Genomic DNA, 21,053 nt, shown 5'->3' with positions numbered 1-21,053 from the left:
CAAGTTGTGGTGCTACCCCTGTTTCAATAAGACTTTAGGTGTATAAAACACAGGGTGCCAAAAGGATCCGCGCTCAGCCCTGTGCTGTTTAACATATATGTGAAGCCCCTAATCTCTGATAGAAACGCATAATATTTGCTTAATTATATCGATGACCTACAACTGATACTGCCTCTTAACAGTGGGATGATATAAAAACTTTTCAGTCACTTTTAGTGGACATTGTACAGTGGATGAGTGCAAACTCCCTTAAACTAAACGGTGACAAGGTAGAATTTCTGTGTTATTGGCGATAAAGATCTCAATGCCACTACCTTCAAATCTTTGGCCATTACTGACTGAGATGTCTTCCTCGGAGGCAGAATGAAACCTTGGAGTTATCTTTGATGACTGTCTGTCTTTAGGGAAGCATGCCAATAGAGTGGTTGGTGTCTACTTCGCTATGCTTTGTGGCCGCAGAAAATTGTTTCTGGATCTACCTGCTCAAGCCTTAATTGCACGAAGTGCTATCCTCAGTAGACTGGAATACTGTAACGATTTTCTTTTAGAAGCCCCCGATTACCTGATCAAGAGGTTATACAGTGTCCAGGTGGTTGCAGTCAAACTGACGGTGATTAGAGCAAGGAGATCCTTAGCCTCCAGTGCTCTTAGGGAACTTCATTGGTTACTGGTAGAGCAGTGGATTGTATTCAAATCGATGTATCTTGTGTTCAAAGCCCTACAGAAGGGTCAAGTACCCCTGCAGCTTAGATTGAGAAGATATTCCTCGGGGAGGGCTCTTTGGTCACCAAATACGAATCTTAAACAGGAATATAAGTTCCAGAAGATTAGACAAGGGTGTAGCACTTGAACAGTGAAAGCTGCACTGCTTTGAAAAAGGATACTGTCCATCCTAAAATCCTCAGCAGACTTGTTGAGATTTAGAAAAGCCTTGAAGACCTCACTGTTCCCCACATATGAATTGTTCTTGATGTTCCTTAACCCTTTCGATGCTGATGACGAGCTCAGCTCGTCATGATGCACAGTTGAGCTGTGCTGATGACGAGCTGAGCTCGTCATGATTACAGTAGAAGAGTAATTTCCAGCACAGGGGGGGGAAACACCTAGCAGCCAAGGTGTTAATAACTGAATGCCTACATTTTGGCACGGTTTCTAGTTTTCTCCCCACTGATAGATAATTGCTGCACCTAGCGCCAGGATACCAGTCTGGTCACATTGAGTTCTAGAAATACTATAAATAAATAAGAAGCACATTACAGCAGTCATGTTGCCACCTTCTATGGCGTATTTCTCTGCAGTGACCAGGTATGGCCTGTACAGTAGTGAATGGGTACTTCGATGACCTGCAAGTTTTCCGTAAACCAAGGCCTTTTTATGAGGTTAGCTGGCATCAATCAATCAGCATTTGTAGAGTCGCCCCTGGGGTATCTGGGCGCTGGGGTGCAAGGTCTCCATTGAAAAGCCAGGTCTTGTGGAAACGGTGAGAAGAGGGAAGAAACAAGCAGAAAAAGGCAAACGTGAGAGCAAAAAAACGAGCAGAAAGGTAAAACAGAGGGCAGAAATGGCCAAAAAGGGCAGAAAAGGCAAAACCGAGATCAGAAAAACGAGCAGAGGCAAAACAGGGCAGAAAAGGCAAAACACAACAGAATAGGGCAAGACGGGGCAGAAAAAAACCGAGCAGGATAGAAAAAATACGGAGGGCAGAAACGGCTAAATCAGCAGAAAAAGGCAAAACAGGACAGAGAAATGAGCGGAAAAGGTGAAAAAGCAAGAAAGGAGCAGATAATGCACAAATAGAGCACATGAGGTAGACCGGCAGCAGAGGGTAACAGACTTGCGGGCAAGCTGAACAGTAGAGAGAGCTGTCGCAGGGGAAGCTGGCATGAGCACCATCTCTATTCGAAGGGCTTGTCGATAATCCATAACTCAAGTGAACTAGTTCATTCCAAGGTGCATTAGACGTGCCTGACTGGCATGATTCCCAGCCAAGGAGGATCGTTCATTGCATTGGTTCACTGAGCCAGATGGCTCTAGTGGCGTGAAAGGGCAAGAGAATAAATTGCTTATCTCACAGAGCTGCAGGAAAGGCTTCTCCCATTTTAATTTTAAGTCGCAAGTTACTAAAGCTACACGGTTGCCCACTCTAACTCACTATTGATGCATTCTGCGTTAAGTAGACTTTGCCTAGCTTTGCACATTTCCCGATCAGTTAAGTAGACTTTGCCTAACTTTGCACATTTCCCGATCAGTTATTTGAAGCGCTTATCGAATGCAGTTTTCTCTTTTCTGTGATAATAGCTCACGGTACAGCAATTTCAAGTTAACACATATGAGGAATACAGTATCTGCCTCAATAATAACACTGCCCGCCCAAGCAGGAAGATACCTACTAACTGCTTTCTTTTTTTATTTCATGTCGTATGATAAAGTATGTTTTACATGCATGTTAATTTATTTTTGAAAATGTTCTTCTTAATCTGGTCATGAAATGTGTTGTTTGCACTGTGGCTTTGTGAGATTTTGTACTTTTGTGAGATTTTGCTCTGTAACAGATTATTCAATCTGCTTTTAACTCCTTCCTTGCTAGTGATGGAACCACTCCGTCACGAGCCACGGGCGCACTGTGCTTATAACGGAGTGGTTCCGCCACGCCTCGGCCGCTCCGCCCACGCGGCACTGATTCCCTGCCTGTGCAGGCAAATTAGTGAGTGGGCAGAGCCGTGGTGGACCACTCTGTCATAAGCACAGCGCTCCCGTGGCTCGTGACGGAGTGGTTCCGTCACAAGCATACGGCCCCACGCGACCCAGACCCCTCCTCCCCCCCCACGCGACCCCACCTCCACCCCAGCGCCGCGGCGAAATTACCGCCGCGGCCAAGGGGTTAAAGCATTTACTGTCTGACCACAGTTTAAATGTCACTTTACACAAGACTAGAAAAAAGGTGTTTGCTTATATCACATAGTTCTTCATACCCAGGTGCCACCATAATATGCACTGGCTAAGGCCCCATTAGAAAGGTTCATTGCCCTTGTGTTCGAACAGCAATGCCCACATCTTAAAGATGGTATCCGAAGAACTTTTGTTCTTCCTTAAAGTGGCCCTTGGGACAGTTTGCTGCAAACCTTTGAAGATAGTTTCCGTTTGTAGACATTTCGTTTTTTTGTAGCTTGTTGAGGTTTGTAAGGTCCCTCCACACAGTTGGACAGAATCATATGTCCTGCAAGTGTGCTATGTGCCAGCCCAATATTGCTGCTGAATGGCAACACATGGACTGCCTGCAGGCAAATCATGCCTCCAGAGGCCTTTGGAAGTACACTGCCTATAGATTACATTATTCTGAGCTTTTTCTGGAGTCACCATGCCAAGTGGGAGAAATCTAAAGAAAAATTGCATACCCCTGATGTTGCCATATGCTTTATATTGGGGTAAACCCCTTCCATAGAGTGCAGTGGGGACTTCTTAGTTTTGTAGATACATCAGAATGCCTTACTTAAACTCACAGTGGGGATTTAAGCGTTTTGTTTACTTTTCATGTCAGAGTTTTTGCCTGGTCACTCTTCAATGCCTTTATCAATGGAGCACTACTGCTTCAAGATAGGAAACGCAGAACTGCGTAGTATACAAATTTAGGATGTGTTTTTATAGTGTCTGATCTTGTTTCAAGCAAACAAGATAGAATGGTTGCAAGAGTAAGTAACTAGTCCACTGTGCCCTGGGCAGCAGCAGGTTGGTGTGCATAATTTAGGCCCACTAATGTTACTAATCTGCCTTCTACTGATGTCTAATGAACACGGTGATTGCCGACATCTTGGTATTATTGCATGATGTTTCCCAGCCATTCTAATCTTCGTTTTATTTCTGTTCCAGCCATCTTTGCCCCCACAGAACTTTTCAATGTCTGTGACGGTGCCGGTATCCAACCCCAGTCCACTCTCCTACAGTAACCACGGGTGTTCCCTTGTCACCCCATCTCTGGCCTCCAGCACATCATTGACAGACACAAGCATGCTCTCCCCGCAGCAAGCATCCATGCACAGAAACGTTCCATCTCCCTCTGCCCCTCAGAGACCTCCAAGTACAGGCAACGGAGGTAAAGGGTTTATTTAACCTTCATGTCCCCATAATGTTCAGTCTTTTTTCATAAATGTATTGTGTTTCGCATATCCATGTGACTGTGGGCTCCATTGTACTATGAATAATGTCCTGCAGTGGTTTATAGTACCTCCATTGACCAACAGAGATCTGTTGTACTCCATGGTATCCTGGGTAATGACTGAACTTCTCTTGACAACTCAGTGTTCCATAGGAAGGTATGAAACAATGCCTTGTTTCATGCTGTATGAAAATCCATTGGATATATTATCTGCCTGCCTTAATTTTAAAGTACAACACCAGACGCTGTGGGTAGGGGTTGTTTCCTTACAGAACAGTCCAAATGGCATCTTTCTGGTAGTATCAGCATATATCTATGCAGCCTAGGAGCTGACGCAAACAAGAAATCCTAACCATTGTGGGTTGGTACCTTAACATATGGATTCACCTCTTTCAAACCCTTGCACATTCGGCCCAGGCAGTACCTTGCCTATTTAATGTTGGCTCAGTTTCTGTCTTTTTTGATATAGACTGGTCGAAAGGAAGTGTTTTTTACCTGTATCTTAATATTTTATTGGTTGCATTAGACGGCTTTTTTGAGTTGGTATAATTTGAATGAGTTGATATGTAATGAATGTACTGTTGATTTGTTATGTTGCTGTAATCTACTGCACTAAAGCTTTTATTTGTACTGTGAGTATTCATATTGTGCCTGTCAGTCACTCTACGGGTAATTTGTGTTCTACCTTCCTCGTATACTTACGTTTCTTGTGTACCATTGCTAGTAATTATATTGTGGCTGTCCATTATATGACATATAATAGTTGTCTTGTAAATATCTGCTGTACTTTAAATAGTTGTTGTGTGTGACATTCATAGCCACTCTAGGGTAGCTATCTCTTCTACTTTCCATATCCATTGCATTGCACATATCTATGATCGCATTACTATGGATATCGATTGTATTAATATTCACTGCATTCCCGGTATTTGCTGTATTGCAGATATCACTACACATCAGTTGTGCTGTGGAGAACCATTGTGCTATGGCTGTCCAGTATACAGTGTGTTTTTATATTTGTATGCATTGACATTTGTACGAAAAAATAATGTGCTGTGCATTATAACAAAAGTGGTGCAAGAGAACATACAAGGGTACACAATAGTGAGTGAATGTAACAAAATGTGGAGTTCCAAATCTAGAATAAAAACATCCTATACATTATGCTCCAAGTGGTTTAAGGGTCAATTTCGATTGGGTGTGGGGAGGAGGGGGCAGAGATTGAAGAGATTTTGAAAAATAATGGGTCTTAGTCTGTGTATCCTCAGTCGGGGAGGTTTTTAGAGCAGGCGTGAGCAGTGTGGAGGTGGCTGCTCGCAGATCTTGTAGGAGCAAGCTCTAATGCATGGGTACTTACAGCCTAGAGGGCCAGAGTGTATACTTGGTGCCAGGTACGGTTGAGTTGGATTGGTGAGTGGGCAGATCCAATGTTTGATGGCGGGGTGTTTTGGTGCGGAATGTTGGACATTAAAGTGGTCTTGATTACCACATTAGCAGTTTGTGAAGGGCCCAACTATGAGAGCTAGGCAGCCAGCATCATACCTGTAAAGTGAGGTGGGCATGTACGGAGGTTCAAAGGGGTAGGTATACTGAGAGAGTCAAGCAGTACTGCGCTTTAGGGAACAGCAACTGGATGAAGAGTAAGGAGCTAGACACTAACAGTAGATTAACAATCAAACACTGACCTTGTACTTTCAAAGGTAAGATGTATTTAGAAATGGGGGATTAGTGGTCGAGTTGCACAATTGTGGAAGTTTGTGATGTGCACAAGTGATACATTTCATCACTTTAGAAAGGGTTGCTTCTGTGTATGAAAGTCTCGATTTCGAAACGAGACAGCAGGTTGATTAGGGCCTGTTTGGAATATCCATTGTCCGACTATGCTTTTTGCTGCTATATTCTAAATATTCTATAAGTCTGCGTGTTGATCGAGAAGCATTAAATCGCACATGCTTTCTGCAGTACACTTTTTTCTGATAATTTATAAATTGCTCACGCCTTCCATGTAAAACTGTCCTGAAGTCTGTTTTAATTGGAAGTCTGTCCCTTTAGTAGACCCACTGCAGCATCTGGTGTAGAAACTGGCTCCATATCATGGCAGAGTGTGAAGAAAGTGCCCTGTTGACGGACAGTGTGATCTAGTTTTCTCACCTAGACTTCGACATTTGTTTTTCATTCGGCCTCTTTTTGTGAATGTACTTGCATTTCCAGAATAGTAAATCACTATTTCCCATATCAACATGCAGTGCATTGGCAATGCCTGCCTTCCATGATGTTTGGGTGTCCTATATTTGCTAAATCGAAATGTCTCCCCACAAGTTAAATGAGTAGAATCCATTACATAGGGAACATTGCTCACAAACTAAAAACTTCCTAAACCTTAGCACTAGCTCTCCGTTTTGAAGATCCTTTTAACTGGAAGTAGATCTATTTGGAGTTTACATTAAATGAAGTCCTTGTTTGTTCTAGCAGGTGGCATGTTGTCTTCTTCCGACCTCTCCTTGTCGAATGGAGCTGGTAGCAGTCCCGTTGGTGAGTAAGATTTCTTTCTGAATTAATGTACCACAAAATTAAAAACTTTCCCTGAGCCATGGGGTTTGGAGTGTTGACGCATTTGTAAAATAATCCTGTCAAAGTTACTTAAGATCTTATTACATGTGCATAACACTTCTGGCACATCATTTCAGTTCTCTTGCAAACCTGTGCATCTTTCTTCATCTTGGCAGTTTGTTTATTCAGTTTCATTTTCACTGTGCCACTTGGCTATGGAGTGCCTACCCACATGTGACAGTACATAGCAGCCTAAATCAAGGTAAAACACTGGAGAACTTTGGTATCTAGTGACTGTGCAGGACATCCTTAAGAGAGAATGCTGAAGAAAATCTGACAGAATGTAGTCTGAGGTGCCCACGGTTGAGGCGTATGTAAGAGGACTGTTATTAATCCCTTCAACCAGTACATGGACCACTTGGATTTAGTGCAAAGCTTACTCTTTATGTAAAAGGTGTTAATTGTGTGTATGTATATATATATATATATATATATATCACTATTAATTCTTTTTGACAGTCCTTTTTTCAGCATTATCACATTGTATTTTATTAATATTTTATACGAGACTCCTACTTTAGGTCCTAAGTAGATGTCACCATGGCATTGTTTGTATTATGGTACAATATCAGATTTTGTTACTAGAAATCAATGTGGAGTGTGACACAGGCGCTGAACCTTGAAGAATGTGGTTCCATAGGTCATTGCTAGAGGTTCTTGGGGATTTGAGAACACATACTTGATGTGCCATACAAAAGATCAGCGAGTTATGTAGTTGTCTGGTAGTTATTCAGTGTGTAGATGAGTCCGTCCCCTACCGTTTAACATTTGCCCTGGCTACATAGCCCGGTTCAGTCGAAAACGATTGTATCCATGTTCTTAACGTATCACAGTAAGCTATCAAGATCTCCCCAAAGAAAAACGAACTATTATTGACATGTGCTTACCCAGCAAAGTTCAGGTGTTCATTCAGTTGCAAAACATCCCTAGCTACAAAACAAACAAAAAAACAACTCAACACCACCCTCTCATTAAAAAACATTCCGGCTACAAAAGAACATGTGTATCCGTGTAAATGAGTTCCAACTTCGAGGTGGGTCTAAAGAGGCCATATATATGCAGGCCACAACCACATTAGAATGCAACACTATAAAAGCTAATTTTACTGCATTTCCAATTGTTGTTAGTAGATATGCATGTTTGAGTATGCATGTTTGTGTATATGTATAATGTAAAATCCCAAAACCCTTAATGATTATTTTACCTATTATAGGTTTATATAATACCAATTTTTTGCCATTGGTAATCATGCAAGGATTAGGAGATAAAAAATAAGCCTTTTGTATTTATTTGGAATATTCCTAAAAGTATGGGTATAGAAAGCCATCGTACCCTAGCAGGCTAGATACATATTTGTTAATTTTTCTCCAGTAAACTGATAATGTTGGGCAATCGACAAACATCTATTATATCTGCTGCTGGAAACTGACATCTGGGACACGTCCTAACTTCCCTCCATATTTAGCTGTTTTATCGGGATTATAACAAAAGCTAAATATTGTTTTATAATGCTGCAATCGGTATTTTGTTGCAGATTGTATGGTAAGTAGGCAGAGAAACGATTGACGGAATTCAGCTGGGGATGCGGTCTAAGTCTGAAAACATTTCTCTGCCTACTTAATTAAGTCCACTGTAAATGGATGAAAAAAATTGTAGTATTCAGAAATGTATATAGATTGATCTAATCCAAATGTAGCTTACAAAAATGGTTGCAGTTGGTTTGCTAACACTAAACAAAGGCGTGGCTATATACTTGCCACGCATCCTACCCATGACTGATTAAGACACCGATACAGATAAAGAGGGCAGACACTTAATTCTAGTCGGGAGATTTGAGGGGCGACCAGTCACCATTGCCACGGTATACACACCTAACTCTACGCAAAACTATTTTAGTCAACTTCTTAGAGCACCTAGTGGAAGTAGCCAAGGGCGACATTGTTTTGGCAGACGTCATTAATATGGTCACTATCGTCACTGACAAATCTGCGCAAATGGCACCATGTGGTACGCCTGAGGCCGCAGCCACTCAAGATGATTTTCCTGCCTCTCGAGTAGATATTCTATCAATCTGCAGACCTCTGACTGCGACTGGTCATGACCACACTCCTGAAAATGAGACTGTTATAGAGGTTCCTTTCGATGATTTTCTCAAACTATGCTAGCCCTAGCGACAGAGTTGCCTTCAACGGGCACCTTTTGAGGCCTTTCCGACTCTCTAGAGGGACGAGGCAGGGTTGCCACTTGTCACCCCTTATTTTTCCCCTATTCATAGAACCCCTAGTGCGCCTAATTCAACAAACCGGAGCAGTGATGCAGATTAAATTTGGACTGAAAGAATTCAAAATCTCCTGGTGATGTACTCTTGGCTGTGAGCCCCACGCACTTACATCCCAGCAGTTGTGGTTATCCTAGAAGCCAGTGAGTCAGCATCCGGCTTCAAAGTTAACTACGATAAATCCTAAATCTGACACTTGCAGCAGAGGAATTGGCGATATAGTCGTCCCACGGTCAATATAGATGGGCCAACTACTCAAATAAATATCAAGTCGCACAATTCTTTTAAGTCATCCACCGACCTCTACTTGAGGCCATTACAAAAGACTTACACTCATGGGAGAATCAGATGCTCTCCTGTTTCGAAAAAATGAATGGAATTGAAATGAATATACATCTGTGCCACCTTTACATTGTTCAGGTTCTTAAGATATGGCTGAAGCCCCACTTACTTGAAGTTTATCCACTGTAAAATCAAGGCTTTTATTCAGTGATCATCATATAACTGTAAGAAAATGAGTGCCCCATAATCCACCCAGTTTTACAGTGGCATCAGAGACTATAGGCCATTCTCGCTGTGGAGAGGCTGACAAATAATATGCAGGGGTCACATCTAGCATCTGAAGCCAAATGGAAACCCCTTGTGGCATACCTGAGCTCGGGGACATCCAACCTAGCCCTCCTGCTACGTCGAATTACATTGGGCCTCTTTCATTGACATGGGGGGGAGGAGAGCAATCCTGTATGTCGTGCCATACTGCAGTAGTTATAGGGTGGGTTCAGGTGTAAGCTTGGACATGAAAACTGGCCTGTGGTACTCTGACTTGTCTAAGTGGACATATGGACTTTTTAACATTCTGCAGAAAGGGGGGGAGAAAGGGGAATATGTAGACAACGCTTGGAGAGGATGAGAGCGGTGCACCCCATAAAGCTGGAGAAATGTGCTTTGTGACCATTTCTAGCAGGTTGCGCCTGCCACTCTGTTCAACCTCTCTTCAGCATTGTGCTTTTCTATTGGATTGTGCATGTTTCACTTGAAAATCCCAATAGAATGAAAAAGTTACCTAGTTTACCTAAAATCTTTCTGGCAGCTGACTTGCTTACTGAACTCTAAGATGCTTCCATTAAGCTCCAGAAAATGTTCAATAACCATTTCTTGTCTAACTTAAGACTATACTTTGGAGTATACATAAATAAAGCTCTTATATCGATTGTTGTCTATGAATTTCACCTCTTCCTTTGTCCTGATAAAAACTCTGATCAATTGTTTTTTATAGTTATGTATTTTATGAAAAACGTTTTTCTAAATACCCTCCCTTTCCTGCACTTGAGTTAATTTATCTTATGGCATATTTAACACATTCACATTTCCAACATAATTTGAGAATTTAAAATGTCAGTGGTTGTTTCAAAATTATTTATTTTGAAATTATGAATCAACGCATGTTGCTTTCATAATTTCCTTTTAATCCCAAACTGTCTAATGGCTGGACCAACTCTATTTGGGTTTAGATGTTCATATACACTAATCTTTACTTAAAAATTAATTCAGCTGCTTCACCTCCCACATCACATCACTTCACTCATTCTGTCTGCGTCGTCGGAAATTTGCTTGCCAAATTTCTTACATCGGATTGTCCTGTCCATACAAAAAGAAAATAAATAAAATTTTGGAGCGTGACCTCAACCCCCCCCCCCCCCCCCCCCCCCCCACGTGCAAGGACAGGGTCTTAATTTAGCGTCTGTGCTAAACAACAAAGACCAGCCACACCATCCTCTTTACGAGATGGGAGACAAGGCTGGGAAGAAACTACTCGCTTGGGTATGCAAGAAAGAGGTACAGGCCAGGTGGGTCAAAGAGATATTGGACACACAAAGGGTTACTCAATTCAGATGAAGAAGTGGCGAAGGAGTTTGCGGACTACTATAGAGTATTCTATACTGCCCGCCCTGCAAGATCAAACACAGAGATAGAGGAATACCTAGCTCCGATTAAGACCCTGACTCTGGGGAGGGAGTAGTCGCAGGAACTAGAAGCTGACCTGTGCTTGACTGAAATCCAGGAGGCAGAGTCAAAGCTGCGTCCAGGAAAGACCCCCGGCTCCAATGGACTCCCGGCTGAATTATATAATTGATGCATGTACCTCTAGTCTCCCCGTCTACTCTGGCCCTTTGTGGACGCTCATGAGGAAGGTCTACTCCCCCCCCCCCCCCCCCCTTCCCCCCCCGGACCTCAGAATGGCAAACATAGTGGTGATATATAAAGAAGGAAAACCCAAATACCAATGTAGTTTGTCCTAGCCAATCACAATGCTACCATTGCAGCGTTGTGATTCGCTTAGGGGAAGAGAGGGAGGCTGCCTTCTTCTGCTTCCTGTGAGCAGAGAGCAGGAGGCGCGACGCGGGAGTCCGGCACCGGAGGCGAAGGTAAGTTTTAAAAAAATAAAAGTTTTATTAAATTAACCCCTCACCCCCGCGCGATTAAAGGGGATTTCTTCCACACACCATGGGCTGGGCATGCCCTGAAATTCAGACTTAGTGGGATACTATAATTGGAATCTTGGGGGGGAATACTGGGAACCATGCTGCCAGTCCAACAGAAATTTGCCATATTAGGAATTCCGAGTGAGCTGGACAGAACAAGTAAACAATTGATCTTCGCCTCATTAGGACTAGTGGTAGCTTAGATAGTTGTGGCTAGAAAGTGGGGAGTGACCGAGAACCCGACAGTCCAGGAGTGGACAAATGGAATGGGCCTTTACATGGCAGCCGAACGCACTACATATCACAGCAGGGGTTGCCCACAAAGTATTTTACAAAATTTGGGGGCCGTGGAGATGATATTTTCGGTTTGATCTAAGGGATGACACGCAAGAAGACATGACTCACAATTTTCAGGGGCACTCATGACACAATGAGGAGTGGCTCTTGTGACAAAGACTCTAGGTCCTCTCTTGTTTCGGGTCCCTCCAGGGTGGGTCGTGAGTTCGAAACGACCAAGGATACTATATAAACTCAACCTACAATACCGGAAAATGAAGGGTTCCTATCGAACAGGGTGAGTTAGGCATGTGACCAAAGTTTGTCATTTTGCTTTTTTTTTTTTTTACTGTTGACTTAAACAAAATAAAAAGATTAATAAAAAAAAATGTAGGTTTAGTGTCCCATCCTTCTTTAATGAGCACCTGACCCGATCTTCATTGTTTATATTATCTCCTAAATTCGGGGTCAGATGTATACTAGAATTAAGGTTCCACAGCCAGCCTTTTGATGACACGTGATGATTAACAGCTATTCTTTCCGTCCGTTCTCTTTCAGCGACAATGACGGTTATCACTTTAATGATGTCACATTTCTGGAGCAGATTCATGAAAATAATCATTTTATTTAATGCCCTTTTTATATTGTTTCAATTAATTTATTTGAGAATATTTATGCCAGTATAGCCTAGTTTGCTTGTATAATGTTAGGTCAAAAAATAAGCTTTAGTTAAAACATAGTTGCAGCCTCTATATCCAAATTCCTCCTTAAGCTGGTCAACCCTAGAGCTGTGCTATTACTCAACCTGTTTTGCCTGTTTTGCACACCGAAAGAGTAGATTTGAAACGGACTTCTAAGCATTCATCGGTCCCTCATGTCTTTATGGTGTCTGCCTTTTCAAGTGACATTGTTTTGCACAGCATCATCATAAATGCTTTTCTTTTGTTGTTTAAATCTTCCACATTTACTGTATAATTTGGGTTGCAGCTCATGCCACCAAATACTTGCTTCGTGTAGTGCAGACCTACTGGTGGAATGCCTGTTCTCCACCAAATTTGCAAAGAAAAAAGCAAAATTCAAAGAAAAAAGTAGTGGTGTAAGAAATGTGCATTCGTTGCATTTGTGTAATTACACAAAAACTTGGGAAAATTATGTGAAATTATAAATAATTGAGAAATGCAGATTCGTAATTTTGCAATATATTGCATCATTTTTTGACACAAGTTCCCATTTTGCAGCAATAAAATAGTGCAAAAAACATAAGTGGTGCAAGCAACAGTCACTTGTGTTATAGCTGTTCACGTAATATGGATACAGTTTTACCACAAACGCCTGTGGCGTTTTTTCTAGAATTTATGTGCAATTACACAAATTATGCCACTGTAATTTAAATTTTACCCAGGCCTAGAAAAAAAATACGATTATCACAAAAAGCCAAATTGATGTTGGGTGAGAACACCTGTATGGTGAAAAGAAATTCCTTTACATGCAAGAGGAGACAAATGAGTTTGAGCAACCTCAGTAAACAGAACAAACCCCATGTAGTTGAAGGATTTTGCAGGTCGACACGATGCACATTGTTTTACGTTACAGATCCGATGAAAGCTCTTTGGCATCATTAACCTGAAAAATAATTTGTCTTTTGATTTCTTTCGTCAAGGGATTAGGCAGGATCGTATTAACTGCACATGCCAGAGAACCAGTGACATGGGAAGGCCACCCCTTAGCTATCTGCTGAGTTTTCAAGGTACTAATGGGGACTTTTGTAGCATTTGAAAAACACCCATAAACTTTAGTTATCCGAAATGTTTGTTTAGTTGAAATGTTTGAAGGACGCTGAAGAGACTCCTAGGCAGAGGATCACTGATGTAGGGTGAACAGACAACACCAAAAACAATGCGGGCTTCCTTGGACGTACACAATTAAGAGTCCTGAGAATTGGATCCCGAGACACTTCCTTTGACCGAGTTTGTAGCCTGTCCTCCAGTTTACAGTTGTGCCTCCGTCATTGTTGAATTCTCAATCAATGGCCAGAGACCGCATTGGAAGAGCTGCTGGTTACTGTCCGTCCTGTCGTCTCTGCCATCACTGCCCTCCACTGTGTCGCTTCTTCTCTTTCACCATTGACTCGCAGCTTCTCCCACGTGCGGGCGCTCCCTGCAGTTTGAGGGCTTCGAAGATAGGGTCAGATGATGCTTTCAGCTGTGGACCTTGGGACGGGTCTGACCTGAGATCGCGGGAGAGGGTGAACGAACTTTATAAAGACCAGCCCTCCCCCACCAACCCCTGCTCCAGTAGTATTTCGGGCTGTTATTTGTGTTTTTTTTCTTGATTCTTTAACTGAATTCATAGGTAGCTTACTGTGCCTTTCGTATCACTGGTTTTGAGTTGAGGATCTTGTAATGTGCATTGAGGGCACTCTCACCTCCTCATGTAGAAAACATGCAAAATGGACTTTGTAGAGTACATTGTAACAAAAAGTTCATCTACTGACCGCAAAGATGTGTGTTGCTTTCTGAAACTTGTGATGAGGTGGTCTCTACAATGAACGTGAAAATAGATTCTTATAAACAGATACTATAAATTGAGGATGGCTTCTAGGGAATCTAGGTTTATTTTCTTGCTTTTTCCTCTAAAACATTTATAATCCAGCATGTTACAATACAAACTAAACGGTCTCAAGAGGTGGATCGTCTTGTGGTCCAATCTTGAAAATATTATATTCATTCAAGGATACTTCATGTAGTTTAAAAGGAGACCGGTCTCAAGCAATGGTGCCACTAATTTGGCATTTGTGGAGTAGTGTGGCTCAATGATTAGAGCGGCAGACCCTGATCCAGAGGTCTAGCCCGGGACCAGGGTTCAATTTCCCGCCTCGGCGGGTCTTGGGCTCAAAATTCCACGGACCTGATCATTCTCGCCTCGGTGCCTATTCCAATCATGGAGTCCCACTCTGTAACTCTGGGCAATAGCTTGCTTAATCTCCACAACGGCCCCCACAACGCTAAGGATGCCTGGCCTCCACCTTGGGGGTGCCCAGGAGTGGACGCCTCACAAGGAAAGCCAGGATGGGTTCCACAGCGGTATTCGTACAAGCGCCTTGAGACCCTTGCGGGTGAGTAGTGCGCTATACAAGTATCAATTTACATTTAATTTGTAAACTAATTCACCATCTCCCGAAATTAAATACATAATGTTTCACACATCTTCGATAGGAACTTAACATATTGGTCAAATTTGTAAAACGTAATCCAGTTTCTCGTTTGACGCATTCTGCCCTTTAAACAAGTAGGTATTCTTTTGCAGTAATTTTTGTCCAGGCATATTAGGCTTTTGTGCAGATCAGTATAAAAATCAAACCTGCTGTGCAAAATGAAAAAATGTATATCTTTGTCCAGACTGACAAATGAAGCCCAACAAATGTCTGTCTCGACCTTTGGTGGTCGTTCGTTAGGATCCTTTACATCATGTGGCGTGTGTGAGCATGGGGTTGGGAGTTTGGCAACTGAGATTAGGCAGACTCATCCTTCCAGTTGGCATAGGCTTCTCTGCCCCCGTCTTTGAGGACTCTTCTCTACATTCTTCCCACTTCCACAGTTATTTCTGACACCTCCCTTCCATTTCTGTGTAATATTTCTTCCATGAATTTGTTACACCCATTCTTCTTGAAAGAGTTTTTTCCCTGTGCTAATTAATCATCGTTGAGTGCTTGTCACAGAAGCAAACAAGCATTGAAATTGCAATAGGGCTTGCCTTTGATTAAGTTAAAGCCATTTGCTTTGCTAATGGTATTGTATAGCAAAGCAAATGACTTTAACTTAATGAAAGGTGGGTCCTATTGCATTGTTTAAAGGAGGTATGAACCCCCTGTAATCCCCTACACGGCGGGGGAGGGGGGAGGAAGGTGCTATACATTAGGACTATCTCACACGAACACTAAACCCAACATTCCACACACAAGAGCAACTTTACAGAACAAGCATTTGCAATGCAATAGGTCTCGCGTTCGGAAAGTTTGAGCTATTAGTCTTGTAAATGATACATTTTATATTTGTGTTGGTTTTGAAAATGGCAAAATTAATAGCTTTGTCATTTACAATGCCAATACTTTTAACTATTGCAAATGTGACACCTATAGCATTTGTGATGCAACATGTTTTGTATTTACGTGACTTAGATGTATTGATATTACAAATAACAATGGCTTTTAATTTTTTTAAATCATTAATACTTAAATAACAGTTCTTGTAATTTAGAATGGCAATAGCTTAACCTTTTGTAAATAACTTTTGTGAAGATTATGTTCAGTGTATTTTATTGTGATGAAAATCCAAGAACAGAAGTGAAATATTAACATCTTTTTGTTACATTTGTAATAAAGCTTGAAACATTGAGAGAACATATTTGAACCAGTTGTTGTTAAATGGTTGCACAGATTGATGCTGTGGTGGCACTGAGTGATGTTGTGGTGGCGTTCAGTGATGTTGTGGTGGCGTTCAGTGATGCTGTGGTAGCACATAGTGATGCTGTGGTGCCCCTGAGTGATGCTGTGGTGCCCCTGAGTGATGCTGTGGTGCCCCTGAGTGATGCTGTGGTGCCCCTGAGTGATGCTGTGGTGGCCCTGAGTGATGCTGTGGTGGTGCAATAGAAAGATAGAGTGAGGGCGATAGCTAGAGGGAGGCCGAAAGATAGAGTGAGGGCGATAGATAGATAAATAGAGTGGGGGCGTTAGAAAGACGATAGATGGAGTGAGGGCGATAGAAAGACGATAGATGGAGTGAGGGCGATAGATGGAGAGTGAGGGCGATAGATGGAGAGTGAGGGCGATAGATGGGGAGTGAGGGCGATAGATGGGGAGTGAGGGCGATAGATGGGGAGTGAGGGCGATAGATGGGGAGTGAGGGCGAGAGATGGGGAGTGAGGGCGAGAGATGGGGAGTGAGGGCGAGAGATGGGGAGTGAGGGCGAGAGATGGGGAGTGAGGGCGAGAGATGGGGAGTGAGGGCGATAGAAGGATGTATGTGGAAGAGAGCAGCAGATTAGCACAGAAGAGAACAGGGTGTTAGAGAAGGAGGCGAGGTGGAAGAGAGCAACAGATCAGCAGAAGAGAACAGGTAGTTAGAGAAGGAGGTGGGGTGGAAGAGAACAGCAGATCAGCACGAGAGAAGTGAACAGGGAGTTAAAGAAGCAGGTGGGTGGATGAGAGCAGTAGATCAGCACAGGAGAAGAGAACGGAGTTAAAAAGGAAGCTTGTGGAAGAGAACAGCAGATCAGCACAGGAGAAGAGAACAGGGAGTTAAAAAGGAAGCTTGTGGAAGAGAACAGCAGATCAGCCCAGGAGAAGAGAACAGGGAGTTAGAGAAAGAGGCGGGTGGAAGAGAACAGCAGATCAGCACAGGAGAAGAGAACAGGGAGTTCGAGAAGGAGGCAGAGTGCAAAAAAGAGCAGCAGATCAGCACGGGAGAAGAGAACAGGGAGTTAGAGAAGGAGGAGGGTGGAAGAGCAGCAGATCAGTAGAAGAGAACAGGGTGTTAAAGAAGGAGGCGGTGTGGAAGGTCTGCAGATCGGCAGTGGGAGAAAAGAAGAGAACAGGGTGGTATAGGAGGTGGGTAGAAGAGAGCAGCAGATCAACACAGGAGAAGAGAACAGGGAGTTAGAGAAAGAGGTGGGTGGAAGAGAACAGAGGATTAGCTCAGGAGAAGAAAACAGGGAGGTAAAGGAGGCTGGGTGTAAGAGCAGAAGATCAGCACAGGAGAAGAGAAGAGAACAGGGAGTTGAAGGAGGTGGGGTAGAAGAGAGCAGCAGAACAGCGTTGGGGAAGAGAACAGAGAGGTGGAAGAGAACAGCAGATCGGCACAGGAGAAGAGAACAGGAAGTTAAGGAGGAGGCGGGGTGGAAGAAAGCAGCAGATCAGCACGGGAGAACAGAACAGAAAGTTGAAGGAGGCGGGTGGAAGAGAGCAGCAGATCAGTACGGGAGAAGAGAACAGGGAATTAGAGAAGGAGGTAGGTGAAAAAGAGCAGCAGATCAGCACAGCAAAAGAGAACCAGGAGTTAAAGACGGAGGCGGGTGGAAGAGAACAGCAGATTAGCACAGGAGAAGAGAACAGGGAGTTAGAGAAGGAGGTGAGGTGGAAGAGAGCAGCAGATCAGCACAGGAGAAGAACAGGGAGCTAGAGAAGAAGGCAGGTGGAAGAGAGCAGCAGATCAGCTCGGTAGAAGGGAACATGGAGTTAAAGAAGGAGGCAGAGTGGTAAAGAGCAGCAGATCGGTACGGGAGAAGAGAACAGGGAGTTAGTGAAGGAGGTGGGTGGAAGAGAGCAGTAGATCAGCACAGGAGAAGAGAACAGGGAGTTAAAGAAGGAGGCGGGTGGAAGAGAGCAGCAGATGAGCACAGGAGAAGAAAACAGGGATTTAAAGGAGGTGGGGTGGAAGAGAGCAGCAGATCAGCACAGGAGAAGAGAACAGGGAGTTGGAGAAGGAGGCGGGTTGTAGAGAGGAGCAGATCAGCTCTGGAGAAGAGAATTGAACTGTGAGTTAGAGAAAGAGGCGGTGGAAAAGAGTAGCAGATCAGCACAGCAGAAGAGAACGGGGTGTTAAAAAAGGATGTGGGGTGGAAGAGAACAGAAGATCAGCATGAGAGAAGAGAACAGGGAGTTAAAGAAGCAGGTGGGTGGATGAGAGCAGCAGATCAGCACAGGAGAAGAGAACAGGGAGTTGATAAAGGAGGCGGGTGGAAGAGAGGAGAAGATCAGCACAGGAGAAGAGAATAGAACGGAGTTAAAGAAGGTGAGGTGGAAGAAAGCGGCAGATCAGCAATAGGTAACAGGGATTTAAAAAAAGGAGGCGAGTGGAAGAGAGCTACAGATCTGCACAGGAGAAGAGAACAGGGAGTTAGAGAAGAAGGCGGGTGGAAGAACAGAGGATTAGCACAGGAAGAAAGCAGGGAGGTAAAGGAGGCGGGTGCAAGGGAGCAGCAGATCAGCACAGGAGAAGAGAAGAGAACAGGGAGTTAGAGAAGGAGGTGGGTGGAAGAGAGGAGCAGATCAGCACAGCAGAAGTGAACAGGGAGTTAAAGAAGGAGGTGGGGTGGACGAGAGCATTAGATCAGCACGGGAGAAGAGAACGGGGAGTTAGAGAAGGAGGTGGGTGGAAGAGAGGAGCAGATCAGCAAAGCAGAAGAGAACAGGGAGTTGAAGAAGGGGCGAGGTGGAAGAGAGCAGCATATCAGCAGAAGAGAACAGGGAGTTAGAGAAGGAGGTGGGGTGGAAGAGAACAGCAGATCAGCACGAGAGAAGAGAGCAGGGAGTTAGAGAAAGTGGCGGGTAGAAGAGAACAGAGGATTAGCTCAGGAGAAGAAAACAGGGAGGTAAAGAAGGAGGCTGGGTGCAAGAGTAGCAGATCAGCACAGGAGAAGAGAACAGGGAGTTGGAGAAGGAGGCAGGGTGGAAGAGAGCGATTCAGAAAAGGGGGTGGTGATGAACAGAGTGTCTGAATTAAGCAGACCACTCTTACCCAGTCCAAAGATCAGGGCTTGATCCATCACCGTTATTTATCTCACTGCACCATCCCAGCTCAGAACCTGGCTATATGCAAATCAGTCTGCCCCTGGCCCAGTGCATCATGGGAACAGGGCAGACTAAACTACCAAGCCAATTCTTCACCAGAAAGGAGACAAGCTACCGGGGACCCGTTTCTGGCATTTCAGCCGTCTTCGGTGGAAGAGAGCAGCAGAAGTTAACAGGGAGTTAAAAAGGGAGGCGGGTGGAAAAGAGCAGCAGATCAGCACAGGAGAAGAGAAGAGAACAGGGAGTTAGAGAAGGAGGCAGGGTGGAAGAGCAGCAGCACGGGAGAAGAGAAGAGAACGGAGTTAGAGAAGGAGGGTGGGATAGATAGGATGGAGGGTGGGATAGATAGGAGGGAGGGCGGGATAGATAGGAGGGAGGGCGATAGAGGGAGGGAGGGCGATAGAGGGAGGGAGGGCGATAGAGGGAGGGAGGGCGATAGAGGGAGGGAGGGCGATAGAGGGAGGGAGGGCGATAGAGGGAGGGAGGGCGATAGAGGGATAGTGAGGGAGGGCGATAGATAGATAGTGAGGGAGGGCGATAGATAGATAGTGAGGGAGGGCGATAGATAGATAGTGAGGGAGGGCGATAGATAGATAGTGAGGGAGGGCGATAGATAGTGAGGGAGGGCGATAGATAGATAGTGAGGGAGGGCGATAGATAGATAGTGAGGGAGGGCGATAGATAGATAGTGAGGGAGGGCGATAGATAGTGAGGGAGGGCGATAGATAGATAGTGAGGGAGGGCGATAGATAGTAAGTAAGGGCAATAGAGTGAGTTAGGGTGATAGATTGAGTGAGGGCGGTAGAGTGGTAGAGTGAGGGCGGTAGAGTACCCACAGCATAGGATCTCATGGTCAGGGGCACCTCTGCCTGCTGGCCACGCCTAATTTCAGCATGAATAGTCAAACGTCACAGAGGGCTCTGCCAGTCCTGACCTTCTGGATGGAGTGTGAAGTCAGTAAAGAAGATCCTGGCCAAAAATTAAGCAGCAAGACCTAGCAGGGAAGGACCCACCTGTTAGAGCTATGCACTGGTCAATTCTGGCACTTGTGACCATCTCACATCAGCTCTTCTGAAAAGAGCCCCATAGCTGCTAATGCAAACTTTGAGAGAGCTCTCTTCTGTAGGTTCAGTTTGTTCTTGACTTCAGTACAAATGGTCGTAGGTTGTTACAGCAAGCATTGGGGGAAGTGCGGTTATCAAAGGTGGGGGCGTGTGGTTATCTGAAAGAAAATACCACTATGCAGAAACAGCCTTTTGGCAACCAACAATAAAAAAGCATTGGTAAGACCAATAGGGCTTGCCTTTTGCATCCACTGGCTTTGCTAATGATTGTTGCAGATGCTGTTAAGCATCAGAAAAATCCTTTACAGCAACGCTGCATTGCATCGGCAAAATAAAAAAGCAAAGGTGAGATGATGCAGCTGCTGTTGCTAATCACAGCATGACACGGGCTCCATATACCATTTTCTTTTAACTTGATTGGTCTTAGATGGCAGAGGTCACGTACTTCGGCAAAGCGAGCAATAGTGTTATTGATGTAGTGGAGCTAAATGGCAGCTGTTGGACCTTCCAAATAAAAAAGTGGGGAAAAACATATGATTGTGAGGGTAGGACAGCAAATGGGAATGGGTTTGAAGGGAGGAGGAAATATAAAATGAAAATAAAGTTGTGGGTGAAGTGAGTGG

General features: G+C 44.0%; 1 protein-coding gene across 6 annotated transcripts in view; it reads left to right on the top strand.

The window, feature by feature from the left end:
* MEF2A (myocyte enhancer factor 2A) overlaps positions 1–21,053 on the top strand; it is a 500,550-nt gene that overhangs the window by 377,126 nt on the left and 102,371 nt on the right. For 3 of the 6 annotated variants that reach the window (XM_086958071.1, XM_086958073.1, XM_086958074.1), the window contains 2 exons: positions 3,868–4,090; positions 6,626–6,685. In XM_086958071.1, the coding sequence (XP_086814197.1) occupies positions 3,868–4,090; positions 6,626–6,685 (283 nt within the window). Of the gene's footprint in view, positions 1–3,867; positions 4,091–6,622; positions 6,686–21,053 lie in introns of all 6 variants that reach the window. The other 3 variants (XM_086958070.1, XM_086958072.1, XM_086958069.1) reach the window with 1 other exon arrangement.

Source organism: Lissotriton vulgaris, chromosome 2_1, assembly GCF_964263255.1.
Source record: "Lissotriton vulgaris chromosome 2_1, aLisVul1.2, whole genome shotgun sequence".
Classification (NCBI taxonomy): Eukaryota; Metazoa; Chordata; class Amphibia; order Caudata; family Salamandridae; genus Lissotriton; species Lissotriton vulgaris.
The sequence above is the reverse complement of the archived record's forward strand: the minus strand, read 5'-3'. Positions and strand labels throughout refer to the sequence as shown.